The following is an 18,148-nucleotide window of genomic DNA, read 5'->3' on the forward strand; positions in this document are numbered from 1 at the left end:
ATTCCTGGATCTCAACATCACAATTGTCCACCGAATGAGAAGTGACACATTCACGGCTCGGCGCTGAGCTGCGTAACCGTCATCATGTCAGGGCTTCTCTCTCCAGACGGGACACATTTCAGCCTTTCTTTGCTTTTAGTCAGGCACACACTCAGACTCCTGCGCAGCAGTCAGGAACACGTTGTGGAAAACAAGGTTATGTTCTGACCCAACCCCTGCAGTGCAGAGTCATCGATGTTCTGCTGCTGGAGACCGGAGAGTCACATGGGCGCAGCCTTCAGCCGCCGTCCGCAGGTTCATTTATTGAACATACATGTCCCCAGTATGATAAGTTATTCTAAATATGACCTGGAGGCCAAAGAAATTTAAAGTTCAATTTAATAGAGTTTACATGACTGTGAAGATGTTTTGATTGGGCTGATGGTGCAGATAGTGGTTCAGAAAGTATTTGAACAAAATGTCTCATAAGCTGCATTTTTTTTCTCTGCAAGTGTGAGCAAAACTTTGTTTGTAAAGCACTAACCTTGAAGAAACACAATTTTGCAATTGCTGTGTTTCCATTAAATAAGAAACAATTAAAATCACACAGGAATAATATGATGCTCTCAGCGCTTTTCCACAAAACCTTTTTACTCAGTACATTTTAATGTGTAATCATAAATGTATTATAAATAATTTCTAATTTTTATATTTTTTTTGCTGTGCTAGTTAACACTGAGCTAAGTGTCATTAAACAAACAAGTGTTGCAGATTACAGACAACTTTACAACATGGTCTCTAGCCATGCTGCTACCAGTAGCTTGTCACAAAGACACCATTTGTTTTCACTCCTTTTAGTAAATTTATAAAATGCCTCAAATATGGCGCAGCCTGACTGCAAAAACCTAGAAATCTAGGTCCAATAAAAAGATATTTTAATACTTAAATATAATTTGTCTGACAGCATAAAGTTAGCTAAAAGATGACCAAAGGCCATCATGTTCCAAAAAGATGAGAAACAAATCTCAGTGTTTGAGTTACTCAGCAGTAAGAAAGACTCTGGACCAAAACAAAGGTGTTAGTACAACAAACCATCTTGTTGAGTGTTAAAACTTTTGGGATGTAGAGTGAAGAGAAAATGACAAACCAACACAAACTGACACGACATTAAAAAAAGAACATCATATTAAGAATCAAACATGGTGGTGGCAGTGTCATGGTCTGGGCTGTGTAACATGACATATAGATGCTGCCAGTTCTGATGTTTGTCAAGTGGTGACTGTGCAAGTAAACATGATTGACTGATTGATTGATTGATTGATTGATTGATTGATTGATTGATTGATTGATTGATTGATTGATTGATTGATTGATTGATTGATTGATTGATTGATTGATTGATTGATTGATTGGTAGTGTTGGCCAGAATTCTCTTGCATATGAGATTCTTAATTTTGATGGAATTTTCTTGTTGAAATAAATGTAAAATAAAATAAAATAAAATAAAATAAAATAAAATAAAATAAAATAAAATAAAATAAAATAAAATAAAAAAATCACAATCAATTCTCAACCCTGAAGTAAATCTCCTTATAAATGACTTTAATAATAATAATAATAATAATAATAATAATAATAATAATAATAATAATAATAATAATAATAATAATAATAATAATAATAATAATAATAATAATAATAATAATAATAATAATAATAATAATAATAATAATAATATAACTGTTTAAAGTGACCTAATCAAAGTTTGGACTTTAATCTGTTTAAAATAAGCAGATCAGATATGCTAAACAAAAAAACCTGAGATAGATAGATAGATAGATAGATAGATAGATAGATAGATAGATAGATAGATAGATAGATAGATAGATAGATAGATAGATAGATAGATAGATAGATAGATAGATAGATAGATAGATAGATAGATAGATAGATAGATAGATAGATAGATAGATAGATAGATAGATAGATAGATAGATAGATAGATAGATAGATAGATAGATAGATAGATAGATGTTTTCCTCTTTTTTCTCTCTCTGTCGGCATCTTTTTATGGAAGTGACATTCCTGCAGCGGTCCAAACAGAAGCCCTTGTTTAGAGGCGAAACCCTCCCGCCCCGTCCCCTTTTTTCATCTTCCTAGTTTTGGAGCCCTGGGTCAAAGGTCAAGACCCCCTCCAGCTTCAGAGACATGTCAGGTCATGCAAGCCACATAGCATTCCCTGTATAGCCCCCACCAGCCCACCTCACTGCCCTCCCCCAGCCACCAAAAAGGCCTGTTGCCTCTTAACTCCAACAAGCAGCTCACAGCAGAGGTGTGTGAATGTGTGAGTCCTTGAAGCTGCAGAGATCTCGTCTGATTTGAACAAACATGTAAATATGATTGAAGATGGAGTGAGGGCTAAAGAGCAAACCTCATTAGATGGAGAAACATTTCTCTCCTGTGATGAATCTCAACACTAAAATAAATAAACACCCAGATTTCCTGTTCAAAAATAAATTGGTGATGTATATGCTTCATGTTTTAAAAAAATCTTTTCCTGTGTGAAATGAGCAGCATATGCATTTATTTCTTTTATTAATCTTTGCTTGCCTTCAAGTAAAATACGCAAGTCCTGCATTGAAATCAGACAAAAATAGGAAATAAGCTGCCATAAATTCATGCAGGGTTGAATCAAAACTGTCAGGAAACAATTAGGAAAACACCATAACTCCTTCAAATGGGGTCAAAGTTGAACTGATAGCAAAATGTGTTAAGTGAAAATAACCAATTTTACTCGGATGTAAAGGGTCGCGAGACTCGTCGGGGCCTTCGCTTGCGTCCTCTTCGCTGAGTCAGCAAACGGAGCCACAGTCCCACCAAGAAACGGGATGAAAAATGGGTTTGAGACACACAAACAGGCCTGGGATGTAGTGCAGAGAAAAAGGCTGACCCCTTCCAACAGATAAACAAATAACTAAATAAATCCTGGGGACACTGGGGGTGAGGGAAGCTACCCCCGAGGGGTCAGAGCAGGAACAGATAAATCTCCCTTAAAGACGCCATGCCTCTGCATGGTTAACCTCTTAATCAACCCCAATCGGCCAAAGGAAACAGTGCTGACTCTCCAAAACGCAGCTCTGTCCTCCAATCCACACGTTCTGTTTGCTTCGTGGGAAAGATTTGGATTTTATTCATATTTAGTTACAATAATTTGACTGCTTTTTATCTAATGCAACAATTTTGATAAAAAATTATTGAAATTGTTCTTTAGCAACACGCCTCTTCAGTGCTTCACTCATCTTTTCAGCATGAGACGACATTGATCCATGTTTTCACACCTTACACGTTTGGTCCACTGTAATTAAATCAAAATTCACTTCAACTGGTTGGTCCAGATCGTTTGTCCAGGTTCAAATCCACTAAAAAGATTCCTGGTGTGGGCCAAACAACCCGACTGAGACACTTTTTCAGGTGGTCTTAGTTCGCTTCCAAACAAATTTTGGTGCATTTTGCTTCTGATGTGAATCCAGACCGGGTTCAACAAGAACAGACTACAGGAAATGTACTTTTTTTGGACTTTTAAACCACCGTTACTGGGGATTATGCTAAAATGAGCCATTCAGTGTTGCTAAGTCTACTTTTGCATGTACAAACTTATTGTGAAATCGTATCTGTTCCAACATCTGATGCCATTCCCAAATTTAGTCTGGAGCAAACAAGCAGACCGAAGGACTTTCCTGGCATAGATACACCCTTCAGTGTCTGTTTGTGTTGAATATCTGCTATCAGGTTCAGCTCTTGCTTGGCTTGCTGGGACTACTTTGTGTCATTTGGCAAATCTAAGCAAACAAAAATCACATATGGTGTTCCTCAAGGTTCCATTCTTGGGCAACTTTTATTCAATATCTGTAAGGTCTCCCTTCCTACTGCAATATAGATGTCATAAATATACTATTGACACACATAAACACAAGTTTATTACAATTACTCAAATTGGCCATAATGTGGAGTAAAAATGTTCAGTGAGTATCACGACTCTCTGATAGGGGGCAGTGCTGAGCGCCATGGAGACAACGAGCAGCAGGTGCTCTTCTTCTACACATCGAAACGATTGAAAACAGTCCAGGGAGAAAATACAGACGGACCAGAACCGTTCAGTCAGTGCAACTCTCTCTGGCTGCCAGATTTTTGAAAATGAGAAACAAGGACGTTTTTTTTTAACATCAGAATGACGGAGATATTCGTGGAGAAGGACACGAATTCAGGTAAGGTCATACACAATTTTCAATATTCATCAGGCAAAAGAGGTCAGCCAGAGGAAACATTCAAATAATTAAAAATAAAGGACCTTATTAAATATTAATTTCTCTTTCAATCATATTGTTAGACACTTTAATCAGTTTAATCAGTAAAAAATAAAATGCAGCTTTTATATCGGATTTTGGATTTCTACATCCAGCAGTCATGAACCTCACAACATGTCACGGCTGAAGAACAACCTGAAGCTGCTGCTGCCAGCGTCCTGACCAACACCACTAATATAGATCATTGCACAGCAGTTTAGAGTCAACATATTTTATAAGGATAATTTTGTTAATCTTTTTTGTTTATAAGGTTATGAATGATACTTGGCTTAGGAACAACCAAGAGGAGGAAGACTTTATATTTTATGCTCTTCAGCTCTTGAAAAAAACTCCCTGAAAACCTGAAATGTGTAGAAAATGTTAGATTCTGTGGTCTTAAATCTAAAATGTGCAGTGCAGCTTTAACATAAAAGTAAAACATTGTCATTCCTCAGCTGTTTGTGTATAATTTCTTTATCTTTTACTTTTAATCATCTTGTCTACGAATGGGGATAGACAGATGAGCTTGTTTTGCCTTTTTGCCCACAGCTGACACAGATCTTTTTGATTTAGGGAGAGAGGTGGGGACATGATGATGACGGAAAGAAAAGGGAGTAGTGATGAAAACCCGGGTTAATCACAGTCCATGTTGCTGTTGAGATATGCAATCGTATTATTTTACAGTGTAATATTTGTGCAGCCCTAGTTTTTGCTGATATTCAAGAGTTTTTTGGTCTTTCAGTCGAATCCTAGGAAACTTACTGCGGCTCAGCCAGAGTGAGAGTCATATTGAACATGAAGTCAGCCTTTATGCTTAAAAAAAGAGAAAATCTCATTGTTGTTCTTTTTAATGTCCTTATTGTCAGAATTTACAAAGTTTGGTTACTTTTTCACATTTTCCATCTCTGCTCTGTTTTTAGTTTGCAATGATGTTTCAAAGAATTTCAGACATAAATCCTCTTGATGCTTATCATCGGTTTCTCTGGGGAAAACTCAGAGTAAACTCATCGTAAATTTACCTCCACTCATTATTTTCACATCCTTCTGCTGAACAAACACTGAGGCAAACTAATTCTTCTTCTTCTTTCTGTCTTTGTCTGTCCATCAGCAGTCTTTTCTGAAACACTAAAGAGCCAATTAGCCTCCTGTGAGTGTGGAGCATCCAGATAACATCAACTCAGAGCTCATGCAAGACATGGGAACTTTTTCCACAAACAAGAGTTTCTATTTCCGTATCATGCTCATGCTCAGGTTGCATACCTGCTCAGCTGGCGGCCTCTTCCTCAATGAGACACATTTAGCACCAGCTGAAGCGGAGCGCCAGATTGTTGGCGGTGTCAAGACGTATATAAATTTACACGTAACCGTGGCCCCTGCGTTTCCTAGGCCATACGATGCGGTCATGCTCACCACCCCTTGGCCCCGCTGTGACACCCTCGTGTGCCTGGACCTCCTGCAACAGTTGGTTCCATCATCCATCACTGAGCGTCACACGCATGGCTCAAGATACTCTGCATGTTACCCGTCCGGGTTTTCAGAATCAACGGGGCAAAAGCTCAGCATGAACAACATGATCAAATAGCACAGTTCTGGTGAAGATGCATAATTTATGGAGCAGAGGTCGAACTGTGTGTGTTTGGACATGTTAGCTTTGCTATTTGGTCCTCTGCTCCCTGGCTGGAGGATGAAACAGAAATTGCTTGTGCATGCATGAACAGGTTGCAGGTATTAAGCTGAAAAGGATTGTGTTCAAAAAAACAAATCCTAACATAACATTTATGTTGGGATCCAAACTGACCTGAGATCAGTTTGGGGCTGTTCATCGATGTTTGTGGGAAAAACAGATAAATGGGTTGTGAGAAGCTTAAGATAAATGTATTTTTTATGATTCTAATTGGTACAGAGAATTTTAAGTGTGAGACAAACAAAAAGTTGTAAATTTTTCTTGATGTGCAGCATGTTTTATAATGGCTTCAGATCCCCTGAACTTGCTATATTACAGTATTACAAACACATTCTTCATTTTTTTTTATTTTATTGCTTATTTATTGCTTTTATCACCCTCCTGGGCTGATAAACCAAATTTATGAACTCAGTTTCTGAATTCTTATCAAGATCCGAACAAAATCATTTTGAGGACTGTGAATGGCCCCCGGGCCACACTTTGGACACCCCCTGATGTAAACACTTCCTTTGCAGCTCTGGATTTCTGCTGCGGCTCGATGACCTGAACCTCAGCGCTTTAGCCAACAGCGTCCTGCAGCCTGATCAATGCGGCTCACAGGCGGACCTCCATCTTGGTCCGTCTGCAGTCGGTCCATCCTGTTTCTACGTTCAGATGATGGATTGAACTGCGTGCTGTGGGTGGTTCAAAGCTCGGGATGTTGTTTTAGAAACTAACGCTGCCTTAAACCTCTCCACCACTTCCTCGCTGACCTTTCTGCTGGGTTCCCTGGTTTTCATGGCGCTGGTTGTTCCATAATGTTCTCTAACGAACCAAAGAGGCCAGAAACGGAGCAGCTGCATTATAATGAGGTCACACTGCACACATGTGCACAGTGGATTTTATTTAGAGGTATTGGAGTAAAGTGGACAAGCCCAGTTTGTTCATTCTTATTTGTACAATTAAGAAAACGTTTAATTTTGTTTAATTCCACTTTGCAAATATGTTGATTCAAAACAAAATCCCCTCAAATAAATCATTTTTTTCAAACCTTTGTGTCCTGAAGATATTTGTCTGGACGGTTATTGTCCGTATTTGAAGATTAATGGGTGAACATCACGCTGATCCTCATTTAATTAGCCTCCTCTGGGTGAAGTCCTGGTCAAATTGATCATAAGCCTCGGCTGGATTGAATTACACTCTAATTACCCCCCAAACCCCGAGGAGCCCGGGTTGCTGGGCCTATACGCAGCTCGCAGAAACCTCCTAATAGCAAAGCGCGGGCTAATTGGGGGACAGGTAAGGTTACATGTGACAGCAATTAAGCCGAGCGCGGGGCCAACTTTATGGCCTCCGGCGAGAAAGGCGCCCCGCTCGGGACCCCTGAGTGAAGTTTGGCTCTTAGCGCTTTGCTGCCCAACTAAGACAAGCAAAACTATTGAGCTTAATGTCATCATAGATAGATGGATGGATGGATAGATGGAGAGAAAGAGAGGGAGAGGCGGGAAGGGATGAGGGGTGCACCCCATTCACCCTCCCGCCTCTCCGTCCCGTCCGCCGGCATCAAGCCTTGGTGGAGTTTCCCTCACATGACAAATCAGGAGCATATCTGGGAAAATAATCAGGCTCCCGCTGCTTTCAGTGTTAAACCCTCAGTCAGAACACAACACTGTCGCCGTTAATTACCGCAGAGCCGCGTTTTCCGGGTAGCCACTGAAGTCCCGGAGCATCAGACCCGCAAAAACCGGTTTTTTCCCCCCACCAGTGAATTCCTTGTGTCGCGCTTTGAACTGTTGTCTTATCACCCCGTATTTATTTGTTTAGTGTATTTATTTATTTCTGTTTCGTTTGAAACAAAGCAACAGGTTCCGTGGGCTTAATTGTGGTTCCGTGCGCAGAAGTTTCCGTGGAGATTGGACAGATTTTCTGTTACGCGCTGCATGGCAAATAAGAGTAAAATATGCAAAACGTATACCTAAAAAATTTATAGACAAGTAAACAAACAAATACATTAATTAATAATAACTTTATAAAATAAAATAAAATAAGGAGAATAACTTCCACCACCGAGAAAAAAAGTCGATTTAATTTCCGTCCAGGATCAGGTGTGATTGCAGAAATTGAACTTTTATCGTTCTGTGTATAAATTTCATTTCTTCCTGAATTTTCCCCTCATTTAAAATCTGATCTTTTAAGTCAAAGGAGCTGGAATTCATCCTCGGGGAGTTTTTTCATCTATTTCGTGCGAAATCCGATCTGAGCGGAAATTTCAGTTAAAATAAGAGTTAAAAACACTAAACCGGGACCCATTTTTATATACAGACAGATATATATATAAATAATATATATATTTAAATTCTAGTCCTTTTACTCTGAAACCCCTAGAAAAACCTTCCCGTTCTGAAGGTTTATTGTTTAAACTCCTGACTCATGAACAAGCTGGGCAGCGAAAGTTTCATCTGTTTTCAAGTTAAGAGTTTTAACTAGGAACTTATTAGAATAAAACCAAACAATCTGCGCATTTTGTTCTGAATGAGCGGTTCGGAGTGTCCCACTAAAGCCACTCCTGTCAGTCAAATCAGACCCAATCGCTCATCTCCCAATCAGAGAGCTTCTGGCCGTTTTTACTAGACTTTTCGGGCCAATCCCGGCCGGCCTCTCACGTCGCTCTCCTCACACGGAGGGGAGGAGAAGCGGCCTTATTTGGCATTTATTGCCTTATATGGTGCGCCGGCAGGGGAGGTCTCCTGTCTCTGACACTTTCCCCCAACTGGAGCTTTGACTCTGGAAGACGGGACACCCAGTCTGAGGGCGACCCGGCGAGCAGCGCTGCTGTTTGGATCTGTTGTTTGGTTTGGTTGTCCTCAGCGGACCGTCATCCTGAATTCTCGGAGGGAATCCCGTCTGTCTGTGGTAAAGACAAAACTTGTGCGCAAACTGAAATCGTTTTCCAGTTCGCTCCGCTGCGCGCAGGACGGAGAGGATCCAGGAATCCCCTCTCCTCTCCTTCCTCTCCTCTGGACTCGTACTCTGTGCCGCTGGGACGAAACGAATCCTGCTCTGAAAGTCGCAAACACGTGGTCAGAATTAGTTTAAATTTGTGTTTGAAGAATCGATAGCACCCGAACAGAACCGAGCCGGAGGGTGTGAGCTGCGGGATAATTGCCGCCTGCGCAGTTTGTGCAGCTTTCTCCCAGTTTAGGATAAAAACACCCGACAGGATTCCTGACAGTGTTTTCACTCTGACAGCCAAGCTGCTCACTTGTTGGACTGACTTTCCCGAGAGGTTCCGCTCTGAAGAACAACGTGTTTATGGATCGCTGCGCAGAGAGGAACTCCGGGAGTTGTTGGCTCTGCAGTTCGACATCGATCATGTTGATTCCCCGCGGTTGCTTTGTACTATAATAGATGTTTACACAAAGTATTAAGTCATATTTTAAAAGTGACTCTGTTCAGCTCAGACTAGCTCGCTTTGACCCCTGAGGACAGACGGAAGCGCCTTTTCGCCCTTCCTGTTTTCTGTTTTTCTTCAAGACATCAGGACGGATCTCTACCGCGCACTCCGACTTCTTCTCTGATTTAAACAGAGGCAAAGTGTTTGGGGATAGCATGGCAATGGTAGTAAACCAGTGGCCAGAGAACATTTCTGCAGATCCGGGCTCCCAGCTGCAGATGTGCGGCCAGGAGCCCGGCGGGGGACCGGGGACTCCTAACGGTTCCACACCGGGGAACGACGCGCTTTCCGGGGATAAGCTCCCCAACGTGGACTGCATGGTGTGCGGGGACAAGTCCAGCGGGAAGCACTACGGCCAGTTCACCTGCGAGGGATGCAAAAGCTTCTTTAAGCGCTCGGTGAGGCGGAATCTGACGTACACATGCCGGGGGAACCGGGACTGTCCCATCGACCAGCACCACCGGAACCAGTGCCAGTACTGCCGGCTCAAGAAGTGTCTCAAAGTCGGCATGAGGAGAGAAGGTAATCCGGTGTTCTCTTTCATTTTTGGGGCACAAAGGATTGTGTTTCTATGCGTAAAGTTGTGCGTATTGTTCATTAGTCACTAGGTCGAGAACTTAAAAAGAGAACAAAGACAAGTGGCGCTTTCTGCGGTTTAATTTGCACATTTGCAGCAACGCTTTCAGACAGATCTGACCATTTTCACGTTTTTAATGCTAAACTCAGACATTTCTAGAGCAGCTGCCAATCCGAACTGACATATCGGTCCAATTTAGTCCAACCATGACGCATTTCCAGTTTTCAGGAGACGCATGTCATTTTGGAGGAGCAGCAGGCAGATCTCCGGTGCGTAAAGGTGCGCAGCGCCTTCAAAGTTCCGCGCGTCCAACCGTTTCTGTGGGTAAATAATCGGTCCCACCTGCGGCTCCTCAAACATTCTCCAAATCCGACGCATTCATGGCGCTCTGTAAAATCCTCCCTTTGTTTCTGCGCGTTAATTATGCTTTGTTCAGTGACACCGGGAGCAGCTATAAGAGGATGCCGCAACATTTGTTGCATTGTGTTGGATTAACAACGGGTCAGTTGATCCCAAAGAGGTTCAGTGGAAACGTGTTGGTGAAGAGGAGCGCTTCGCCTTATTAATTATCATCAAGCAGCGACACCCAGCCCACCAGGCGCGCGCTGGCGCGTATTTAACCAAAATGAGACCAAAGTGATCTCTGCTAATTGCTGGTTGGTTGAATTTTTGGCACATATTTCCCACTAAATCTCAAAATTCTAAACCTTGAATTTACATTTTTCTGCCTAAATATGAGAAAAGTTTTTATGTTAAGAAAAAAGATGGAATCGCGCACAGATTTCCGCAGAAATCTAAGTAAAACATGCGAGCTGTGCGTAATTTATGTGCATTCTGCTGCTTTTAAGACTCAGTTCATTAAAATATCTCTGTATTTAATGGAGATGTTACACTTCAGTCTAATCAGGAGACAGGATAAGGTCAACAGCAGCCGATCCCTCTGAAGGACACTAAGCCAGTGGACGCTGAAGGACAGATCGTGTCCTCTCCGCCCTTTGTTCTTTACTGAAGTAAAAAACAAACAAAGAAAGAAAGAAACACCTCCGGACAGGTTAGGAACACCCGCCCTGCTCACATCTGAGCGGATCCCTCAAGGCTTCCTGCGTGTGGACTGTAGGCTGCTGCACTCTGGCATCTAAAGAAACCCGCAAGCCACACCGAGTCGGTCATGCTCCTTTCCGACTGGATGAACCCGAGGAAATCTCCTGATGCGCCGCATGCGTGTTTATGGCTGCAGAAGTTGCTCATGCTCCTGATTTAGTTTAATAACGAGGCGTAAAATGTAACATTTTAGATTATGACAAAGAGTTCTGCAGGAAGAGGAGCTGTTTGTGCAAATCCTCCCTCTGAGATTCGCTTTTTGTTCTTATTTTATCTCTGGAATCTAAACGGAACTTCATTTCTCAAATTCTTAGTCAGCTGTTTTATTAGTGATTAATTATTTATCGGTTTGCGGCATTGGGCTGAGGAGTTACGCACGCCCAGGTTTTAAAAAGTAATGATTTAAAATGTTCTACAATAAATTCTCTCAAATACATTTAGAATATTTTAATAAAATGTCAGAGGAAAAACTGCCTGTGGAGTTTTCTCACCTTGTATGGAATTTACCGTAAAACTGTACTGTCCCTCCCCAACCTGTTGCTGCCAGATAGCTGGCTGAAAGGATGAATAACATTTTCACTCCTTCAGTCTAAATGCATTCTGCAAAGCAAGCAGCTGATCATGACTTCATTAGCAAGAGTTCATTCAATGTCTTTGGTTTAGTCTTTACACCAAAAGCAAAAATAATAAATAAATGTTACACATAACATCACACCACCATAATCTACTTATATTAGCAGCTGCTGTTATTGCTTTTCTGTTTTGAATAAAAGCATTAAGTTCATGTTTAGACCTGTGCAACATGTTCATCATCATTACAGCCTCTACAGGTTCAGTGTCGTAACGGACCGATTGCTCTGGCAGCATCTGGATGTCACATCCACCTCCTGAATGTAAGGATGGGAGATTCTCGTATGTTTTCACATCCTTACAAAACATTTTAAGATCAGTGAGTTTTGTTGTGGATGTTATTTATTTTTCCAGATCTCATGCGTTTGACTCCACTTACAGATTTTCACTCGCAGAAAGTAAGTGAGTGAGTCTCTCTTGTACGACTCTGGCTCGGAGTAAATTAATATTTATCTGCCTAAGAAGACTTTTTAAAGGTTTCACAAGTGGCAGATTTAAAAGTCGCTCTCTCCAGAGGGGACATCTGACCTCTTTTCCGTGTTGAACATCATATCATTTGTCGAAGAGTTTGTTGACGGGAAGACCCTTCGGTTGGAATCAAACGTCTGGAGCGCTGGCAGCAGTGGAGTCGTTGTTTCGCCAGGCGGCTACGTGGAAGCTGCAGTTGTTTCTGTCGGCAAAGAGAATCAACATGACACTTCCTTTGAACTGCATGTTTTAATTCTGAAAGGACGAATCACTGAAGACAGAAGATGCATTTATACTCGGTGATAAGGTCACACTGTCTGCTGTGTGTGTCCTGAATTAGCTGTGAGCGCCCACAGACACGGCGATGGTGGAATTAGCAGCGTGTTCTGATGATAAACAGACCCAACATCTGTTTATAGCGCAGAAATCTGTAATTCCCACTCTGAACACTCCTGACCCACTTTGCACCCTGACAGAACGTTACAGTGGCGGCAAATGTAGGTCAACCTAAACTAAAACATAACCAGAGGACGGACTGAAGTCAAAGTCCAAATGTGTGGAGCGTTGAGGAGGCGGGGGGGAATATCCCAGGGGAGCGTTCAAGTCCAGCAGTGTGTGTTGGCTAATCCGACTTCCCATCAAGTGCTCCCGATTGAGCTGCTTCTGCTTCGGTTGATAAAAACCTGTTTCTCCCAGAAATGTCTTATTTGGGAGGTTCTAATAGTTAAACCGTGAGCACATTGCTGCAGAGTTAATGATTAAATTCCTCTCAGCTGAAAATGCTTCTGGTTAGAGAGTAGAAGCAACATGTGGGGGAGGGGGGAGGGAGAGTTTCATTGTAAAGTTCTGAGCTGCTAATGTGACAAAGTAAACATTGGACCTTTCTTTGTTTCTCAGCCTGTTTTTACGTGTCAACTCGTTCAACTCAGTACAGAATGTGTTTCTGTATAAATTAGGATTTTACATTTAAAAAGATGCTTGGATTGAAACTGCTGGTGTAGATTATTTATTATTTATGGGACTTTTTAATCTGAATCAAAAGGTGTAAACGAGCTTCAGGGTGAGATTGTTTGCAGGTTGTTCAGAAGTTCCCAGACGTGAAGTCCTGCCGTCGGTTTCTGTCGTACTGCGTCCAGCAGCGCCTCCGGACGGCTCCACTTACGCTCTGTCGCGTCTCTGGCGGCCATTGCTCCTTCATGTCTGACAGATAACTCAGGACAGACCACTTTTACTGAGCAGGTGCTTCATTTTTAAGATTTGTCTTCAAACAACAGGAAAGCTGGTTGTAAAATTGTACAGAAAACTTTCTTTCTGAAATATTCGTTAGATTTTAAGACTGCTGGTTTGCACAAACCCTGAATTCTCTACAAGTAACCAAAACATTTAACCATCTTTAACACAGCTGGTTTAATTTGGACCATATAATGTCTGGAAGCTCTGTAAATTATTACATATTTGCATCATTCATATTTGCTGGGACCGAGCAACATTTTCATATTTGCTGTAATAAATTTGATGCTGACAGAATCTCAAAACGTCCTTCTTGATTTTTGAGGGAAGCTGTGAGGAATAAAACCAGCTTAGACTTTGGAAACTGAGATGGAAACTGTGAAATTTTTATGGTGTGAAAAAAATAAAATATAAAATTGATATTAAAAGGAGTATTAAAACTTTAAAATAAGAATAAAAAGACATAAAAAGTAACAATTACTCCTGCAGCTGTAAGATATTACAGTATATTAATTATTACAGTTATAATAAAGTGAACAATGTAGAATAAATACTTACTAAATACAGTGGTCTTAATGTGGGTTTTATGTACAATATTTCATAGTTAAGTATTTGTGGATTTTAACTCTGAGCATATTTAAAATATTTGAAAGAAAATGAATCTTAGGAAGCTGAAATGCTGCTTGACATCCCATTGGCTTCTTTCTGCAATGCAGCCAATCCAAGAGCACCGTTGATTTTCCTCTGTGCTGATTGGCTGGAGTCCTGGAAGCAGAAATAAGGAGGCTGTAGATGTTAGCTGCTGCTGTAGTGACAGTATGGGGTCCGCCGTGTGTCTTAATGCATATTCAGATATATTTAGTGTTTGAACTGACAAAACGGGCAGTTAGAAGAGATGTAGTGGATTTTATTTATTCGTGGGCAGCTGCTCATCAGACATGCTGCTGCTAAATCTGAAATGATTCATGCTGCTGTCAGTTAGATTAAAAATGGTCTCATTCCTTTAAGAAGCTTGATGCAGGCGTTTCTCAACAGACGACAAAAGGTTGCAATGAAAATAATTTACCTGTTTTCATCTACATTTTATAAAAATTCTGATTTTCTGAATCAATACCGGGAAACTCTTATTGGCATTAGAGTAATCAAAGTTTTGCATACTTCCTCTGGTATTTTGAGGATTTCTTTTTGACAAAGAGCTCAAAGTCTTTGAGTTTGGTAGACCTCTGTGCCATCGCCCTAATCTACGGTGGTAGTTTAAAACCAGTGGATGCAGCTACAAGTTTCATCATGGTGATTTTTCATTCTGTTCCCGATTAAAAGGAAAGGAAGTGTGTTTCTGAGCAGCAGGATGTCGGATCGGCTCGGCTCGGCTCGGCTCGGCGTGACTGAGAAAACTTCACTCACTGGCATTTCTAAAGCATCTGATAAAAAACATTTTAAACTGTGAAAACTACTTTAAAACCACAACTTTTTAAATATCCAGTCTCGGCTCCTAAAGCTGGGGTGTCCAAACATTTTTGCCAAAATCGTCAAATCAAAACAACAAAAGGGAAAAAAAGGGACCTGAAAATTTTTTAAAAAGAAACAAAATACGGACGTCTTTCACCTGCTCAACAATAAACTGTACGATGCTCGAGCTACTTTAATTAAATGAGTAAAATTGTCTTTTTGTCGGGTAGGTTTGTGTAAATTATTGTAGATTAAAAAACCTTAAAAGTGTTTTGCTGGTTTTGGTCCATTTTGTGAATTTCTAAAGAACACAATAAAACATTGTGTATTAATTCTGAGCAATTAAAACAAGATTTCTGCTAATTGTATTGAACGTATGTAGCCAAGTTGAATAAATTAATTAAGAGCAGATCTGTATAGATGTGTTTCTCACCAGAAGATGCAAAACTTTTGGGTTTTGTATGCTTTATACTTTAGCCAATATTTTCTATTGTTGATTTTAATTTGTAATAATGCTTCCACTTCCTGGTTAGTCCTTCATGCGTAGCTTAAACATCTGATTAAAATCATATTTTGCATATCCTGGTTGATTCTCTCCAGTAGAAAGAAACACACTGAATTCACTTTTTCTTTTCAAAGTAAAAATGAAAAGTTTCCGTCTGCATAAACTGCCTGCGCCATACAAAGACAGACCAGGGGCCACAAACGGCCCCCAGGCTGCATCCTGGACACCTCTGTCCTGAAGTGAATTTTATTTTAAAAAGAACTGTTACGTCTTTAAGCGTATCGGTGGAAAGAAACGTTTGTATAAAATCAACAGTGACCATGTAGGAGTCTGTTCTTGCACAGTTTGAAACATTTTGTTTCAACAGAAGTAAATTTAGTTTCTGGCTTCCAGTTTCCTGCTGTGGTTCTGATAAGATGCTCATTTTTCAGTAAAATTTGCATAAATCTAAAAGACAGACTTTAATAGAAGCAGCTGACATAAACAGAGAAAACTGGGATTATTTGCACCAAAGCTTTAATGTGATGTGTCTGTGTCAGCTCCTTTGACACACTGGCTCCTTTCTGCTGCGCTCTGCCTCTCGTTGCCCCGCTGCACTGACCTGCAGGTCAAAGTTCAGGGCCAAAATAAAACTATGAGAGCCGTGGGGATATCACCTCGGTGTCACATCACAGGCTGCCCTCTCAGCTGGATCACACATGTGCATTCACACACACTGCAGGCAGATAGAGTTACTTTTCTGTCTTTTTCCTGCAGAATATTTTTTATTCTTTTATCTCAGGATGTTAAAGATTTCTCACATTGTTTCTCTTTGCATCCTGCAGTCACTGTATCTTATCATTCAGCTTTAGCTTTGCTCACAAGCCGAGGCTTTAGAGCTGAAAAAAGCCACTTTATTAAACCCGACTCCGAGAATAATCCAAATCCATAATGCGTCTGTTTTCCTCCATCTGCGCTGACCTTTCGGACCAAATGTTGATAGGCCTTAATTGTATTTAGCTGCTGTAATTCCGGTGACTGACTGACCCAGAGGCTAACCCAGCAGCGCTGCGCCAGCTGCCATGTGCTGAAGCGCCGTTTTAAAAGTCACAGCTGAAACGCACTGCAAAAAGCCTTACCAAGTATTTATGGTCTAGTTTCTGGTCTGAATATCTTAGTACACTTTAAATAAGACAAAACTAACCTAAAAGTAACTTTTTAGTAACATATAGGCGGTTTATATAAGCAAACAATTCCTTAATATTCATGAAGAAGTTTTTGTTCCATTGGTGGATTATTTCACTTATAACAAGATATTATTTTTACAAAGTTTTAAGTTAAAAACCTTTTTTATTATTAAGGAATGCTTTACTTAAAACAAGTGCCCATATCTTGCTGGAAAGTTACTTTAAAGTCAGTTTGTCTTATGTCAAATGTGCTAAAATATCTGAAACTAGAAGAAAAATACTTTGTCAGGTTTTGTGTTGCTGCAGTTCGTCCCAAAGCGTCTCCATGTTCACTTTCCCTCCTGATTCCGCATCCCGGACATGTTTCTGGATTAAACTGCTTGTTTCAACTTCACAAACCCAGTAACTTTTGTCTAATTGCAGAGAATTTAGTTATTCCAAAGCAGCATACAGATTATGGTCCCATCCCCCCTGCTTCCCTGTTTCCCTCTCCTCTGGCATCTGCTTCTAATCTCGTTTCTGTCTCTTTCTGCCTCTGTCATGTCATCGTCCCCTCCCTTCTTTCTCCATCACCCAGTTTTTCCTGCTTCCTTTCCCTCTTTCCCTGTGTTTTGGTCCATCTCTGTAGGCGAGGAATAACAGAGAGCGATGTGTTTCAGTGAGACGTACTCGAGCGCTCTGCCTCTCAGGCAAGAGTGACCCCCACAATGAGGCTTTTGAAGAGTCAAGTGGCTCCAGCAGAAACGCAGCCGACCGCAGAATTAACATCCTGACACCAGAGCAGATTAATATCTGTGAATGTTTGAATCAGGAGCGAGTCCTCTAAGACTTCTCCTCTGAAGGAGACTCAGTCCCTTCAGAATGTGTTTACGTCCGTTTGACAGCGCCCTCTAGTGGCATGAGGACATTAGGAGACAAAGTCCACTAAGAAATACATTCAAAGTGTCCTGAAGAGTTACTGGTCCTTAACTGGGCTACAGCAGAGGGGGCTTTGTTTAAATTACACTAAAATGTTGCATCATGAGAATCCAATGAGATTCAGATGTGGTTTTTATGCAACAAAAATACAATAGCGCACACAAAACGTGCATTTTATTGTTGTAGATGTGGAAATCATGCAGGTTTAACTGCCAAACAACATTTTAATAAGTCATAATAAATACACTTATACTTATTTTAACTTAGTACATTTATTTACATCCATTTGTTTTATCAATTAGTTATTTTATTCACTCAAATCAATGAGTTACTTTTCATAATATTCTGTTTTATGACTCTATGCTCAACAAAAGGCAATATTTGTTAATTGACATTTCCAAAATCGAATGGAAATACAATCAATCAGCAGCTCATAAATAACAGGATAACGGCATTTAGTTCATATTTCTTTGTCCAATTTCTTCCTAATTATAGATTTCAGACGTGAGAGCTCAGATAAATCAGAATAATTTAAGGAGACAGATTCCCAGCCGCAGTCTTTCCAGACAAACATGTTTTATGGATGCAGACGAGAGAGTTCTGCTGGGCTCATGACGAACAGCTTGTTTCATGCAGACGTCCGGTTTGTTAACAAGGAACAAAAA

At 40.7% G+C, this 18,148-nt stretch overlaps 1 protein-coding gene across 2 annotated transcripts in view; it reads left to right on the forward strand.

Annotated features, from left to right (window-relative positions):
- Nucleotides 1-4,113: 4,113 nt before the first annotated feature.
- The window catches only part of nr2f5 (nuclear receptor subfamily 2, group F, member 5), a 29,926-nt gene continuing 15,891 nt past the window's right edge, over nucleotides 4,114-18,148 (forward strand). The window contains exon 1 of one of the 2 annotated variants that reach the window (XM_044117306.1): nucleotides 4,114-4,244. In XM_044117306.1, coding sequence (XP_043973241.1) covers nucleotides 4,208-4,244 — 37 coding nt within the window. In that variant the 5' untranslated portion in view covers nucleotides 4,114-4,207. Of the gene's footprint in view, nucleotides 4,245-8,764; nucleotides 9,962-18,148 lie in introns of those variants that run through there. The other variant, XM_044117305.1, reaches the window with a different exon arrangement.

This window comes from Gambusia affinis, linkage group LG05 (assembly GCF_019740435.1).
Source record: "Gambusia affinis linkage group LG05, SWU_Gaff_1.0, whole genome shotgun sequence".
NCBI classification, from domain to species: Eukaryota; Metazoa; Chordata; class Actinopteri; order Cyprinodontiformes; family Poeciliidae; genus Gambusia; species Gambusia affinis.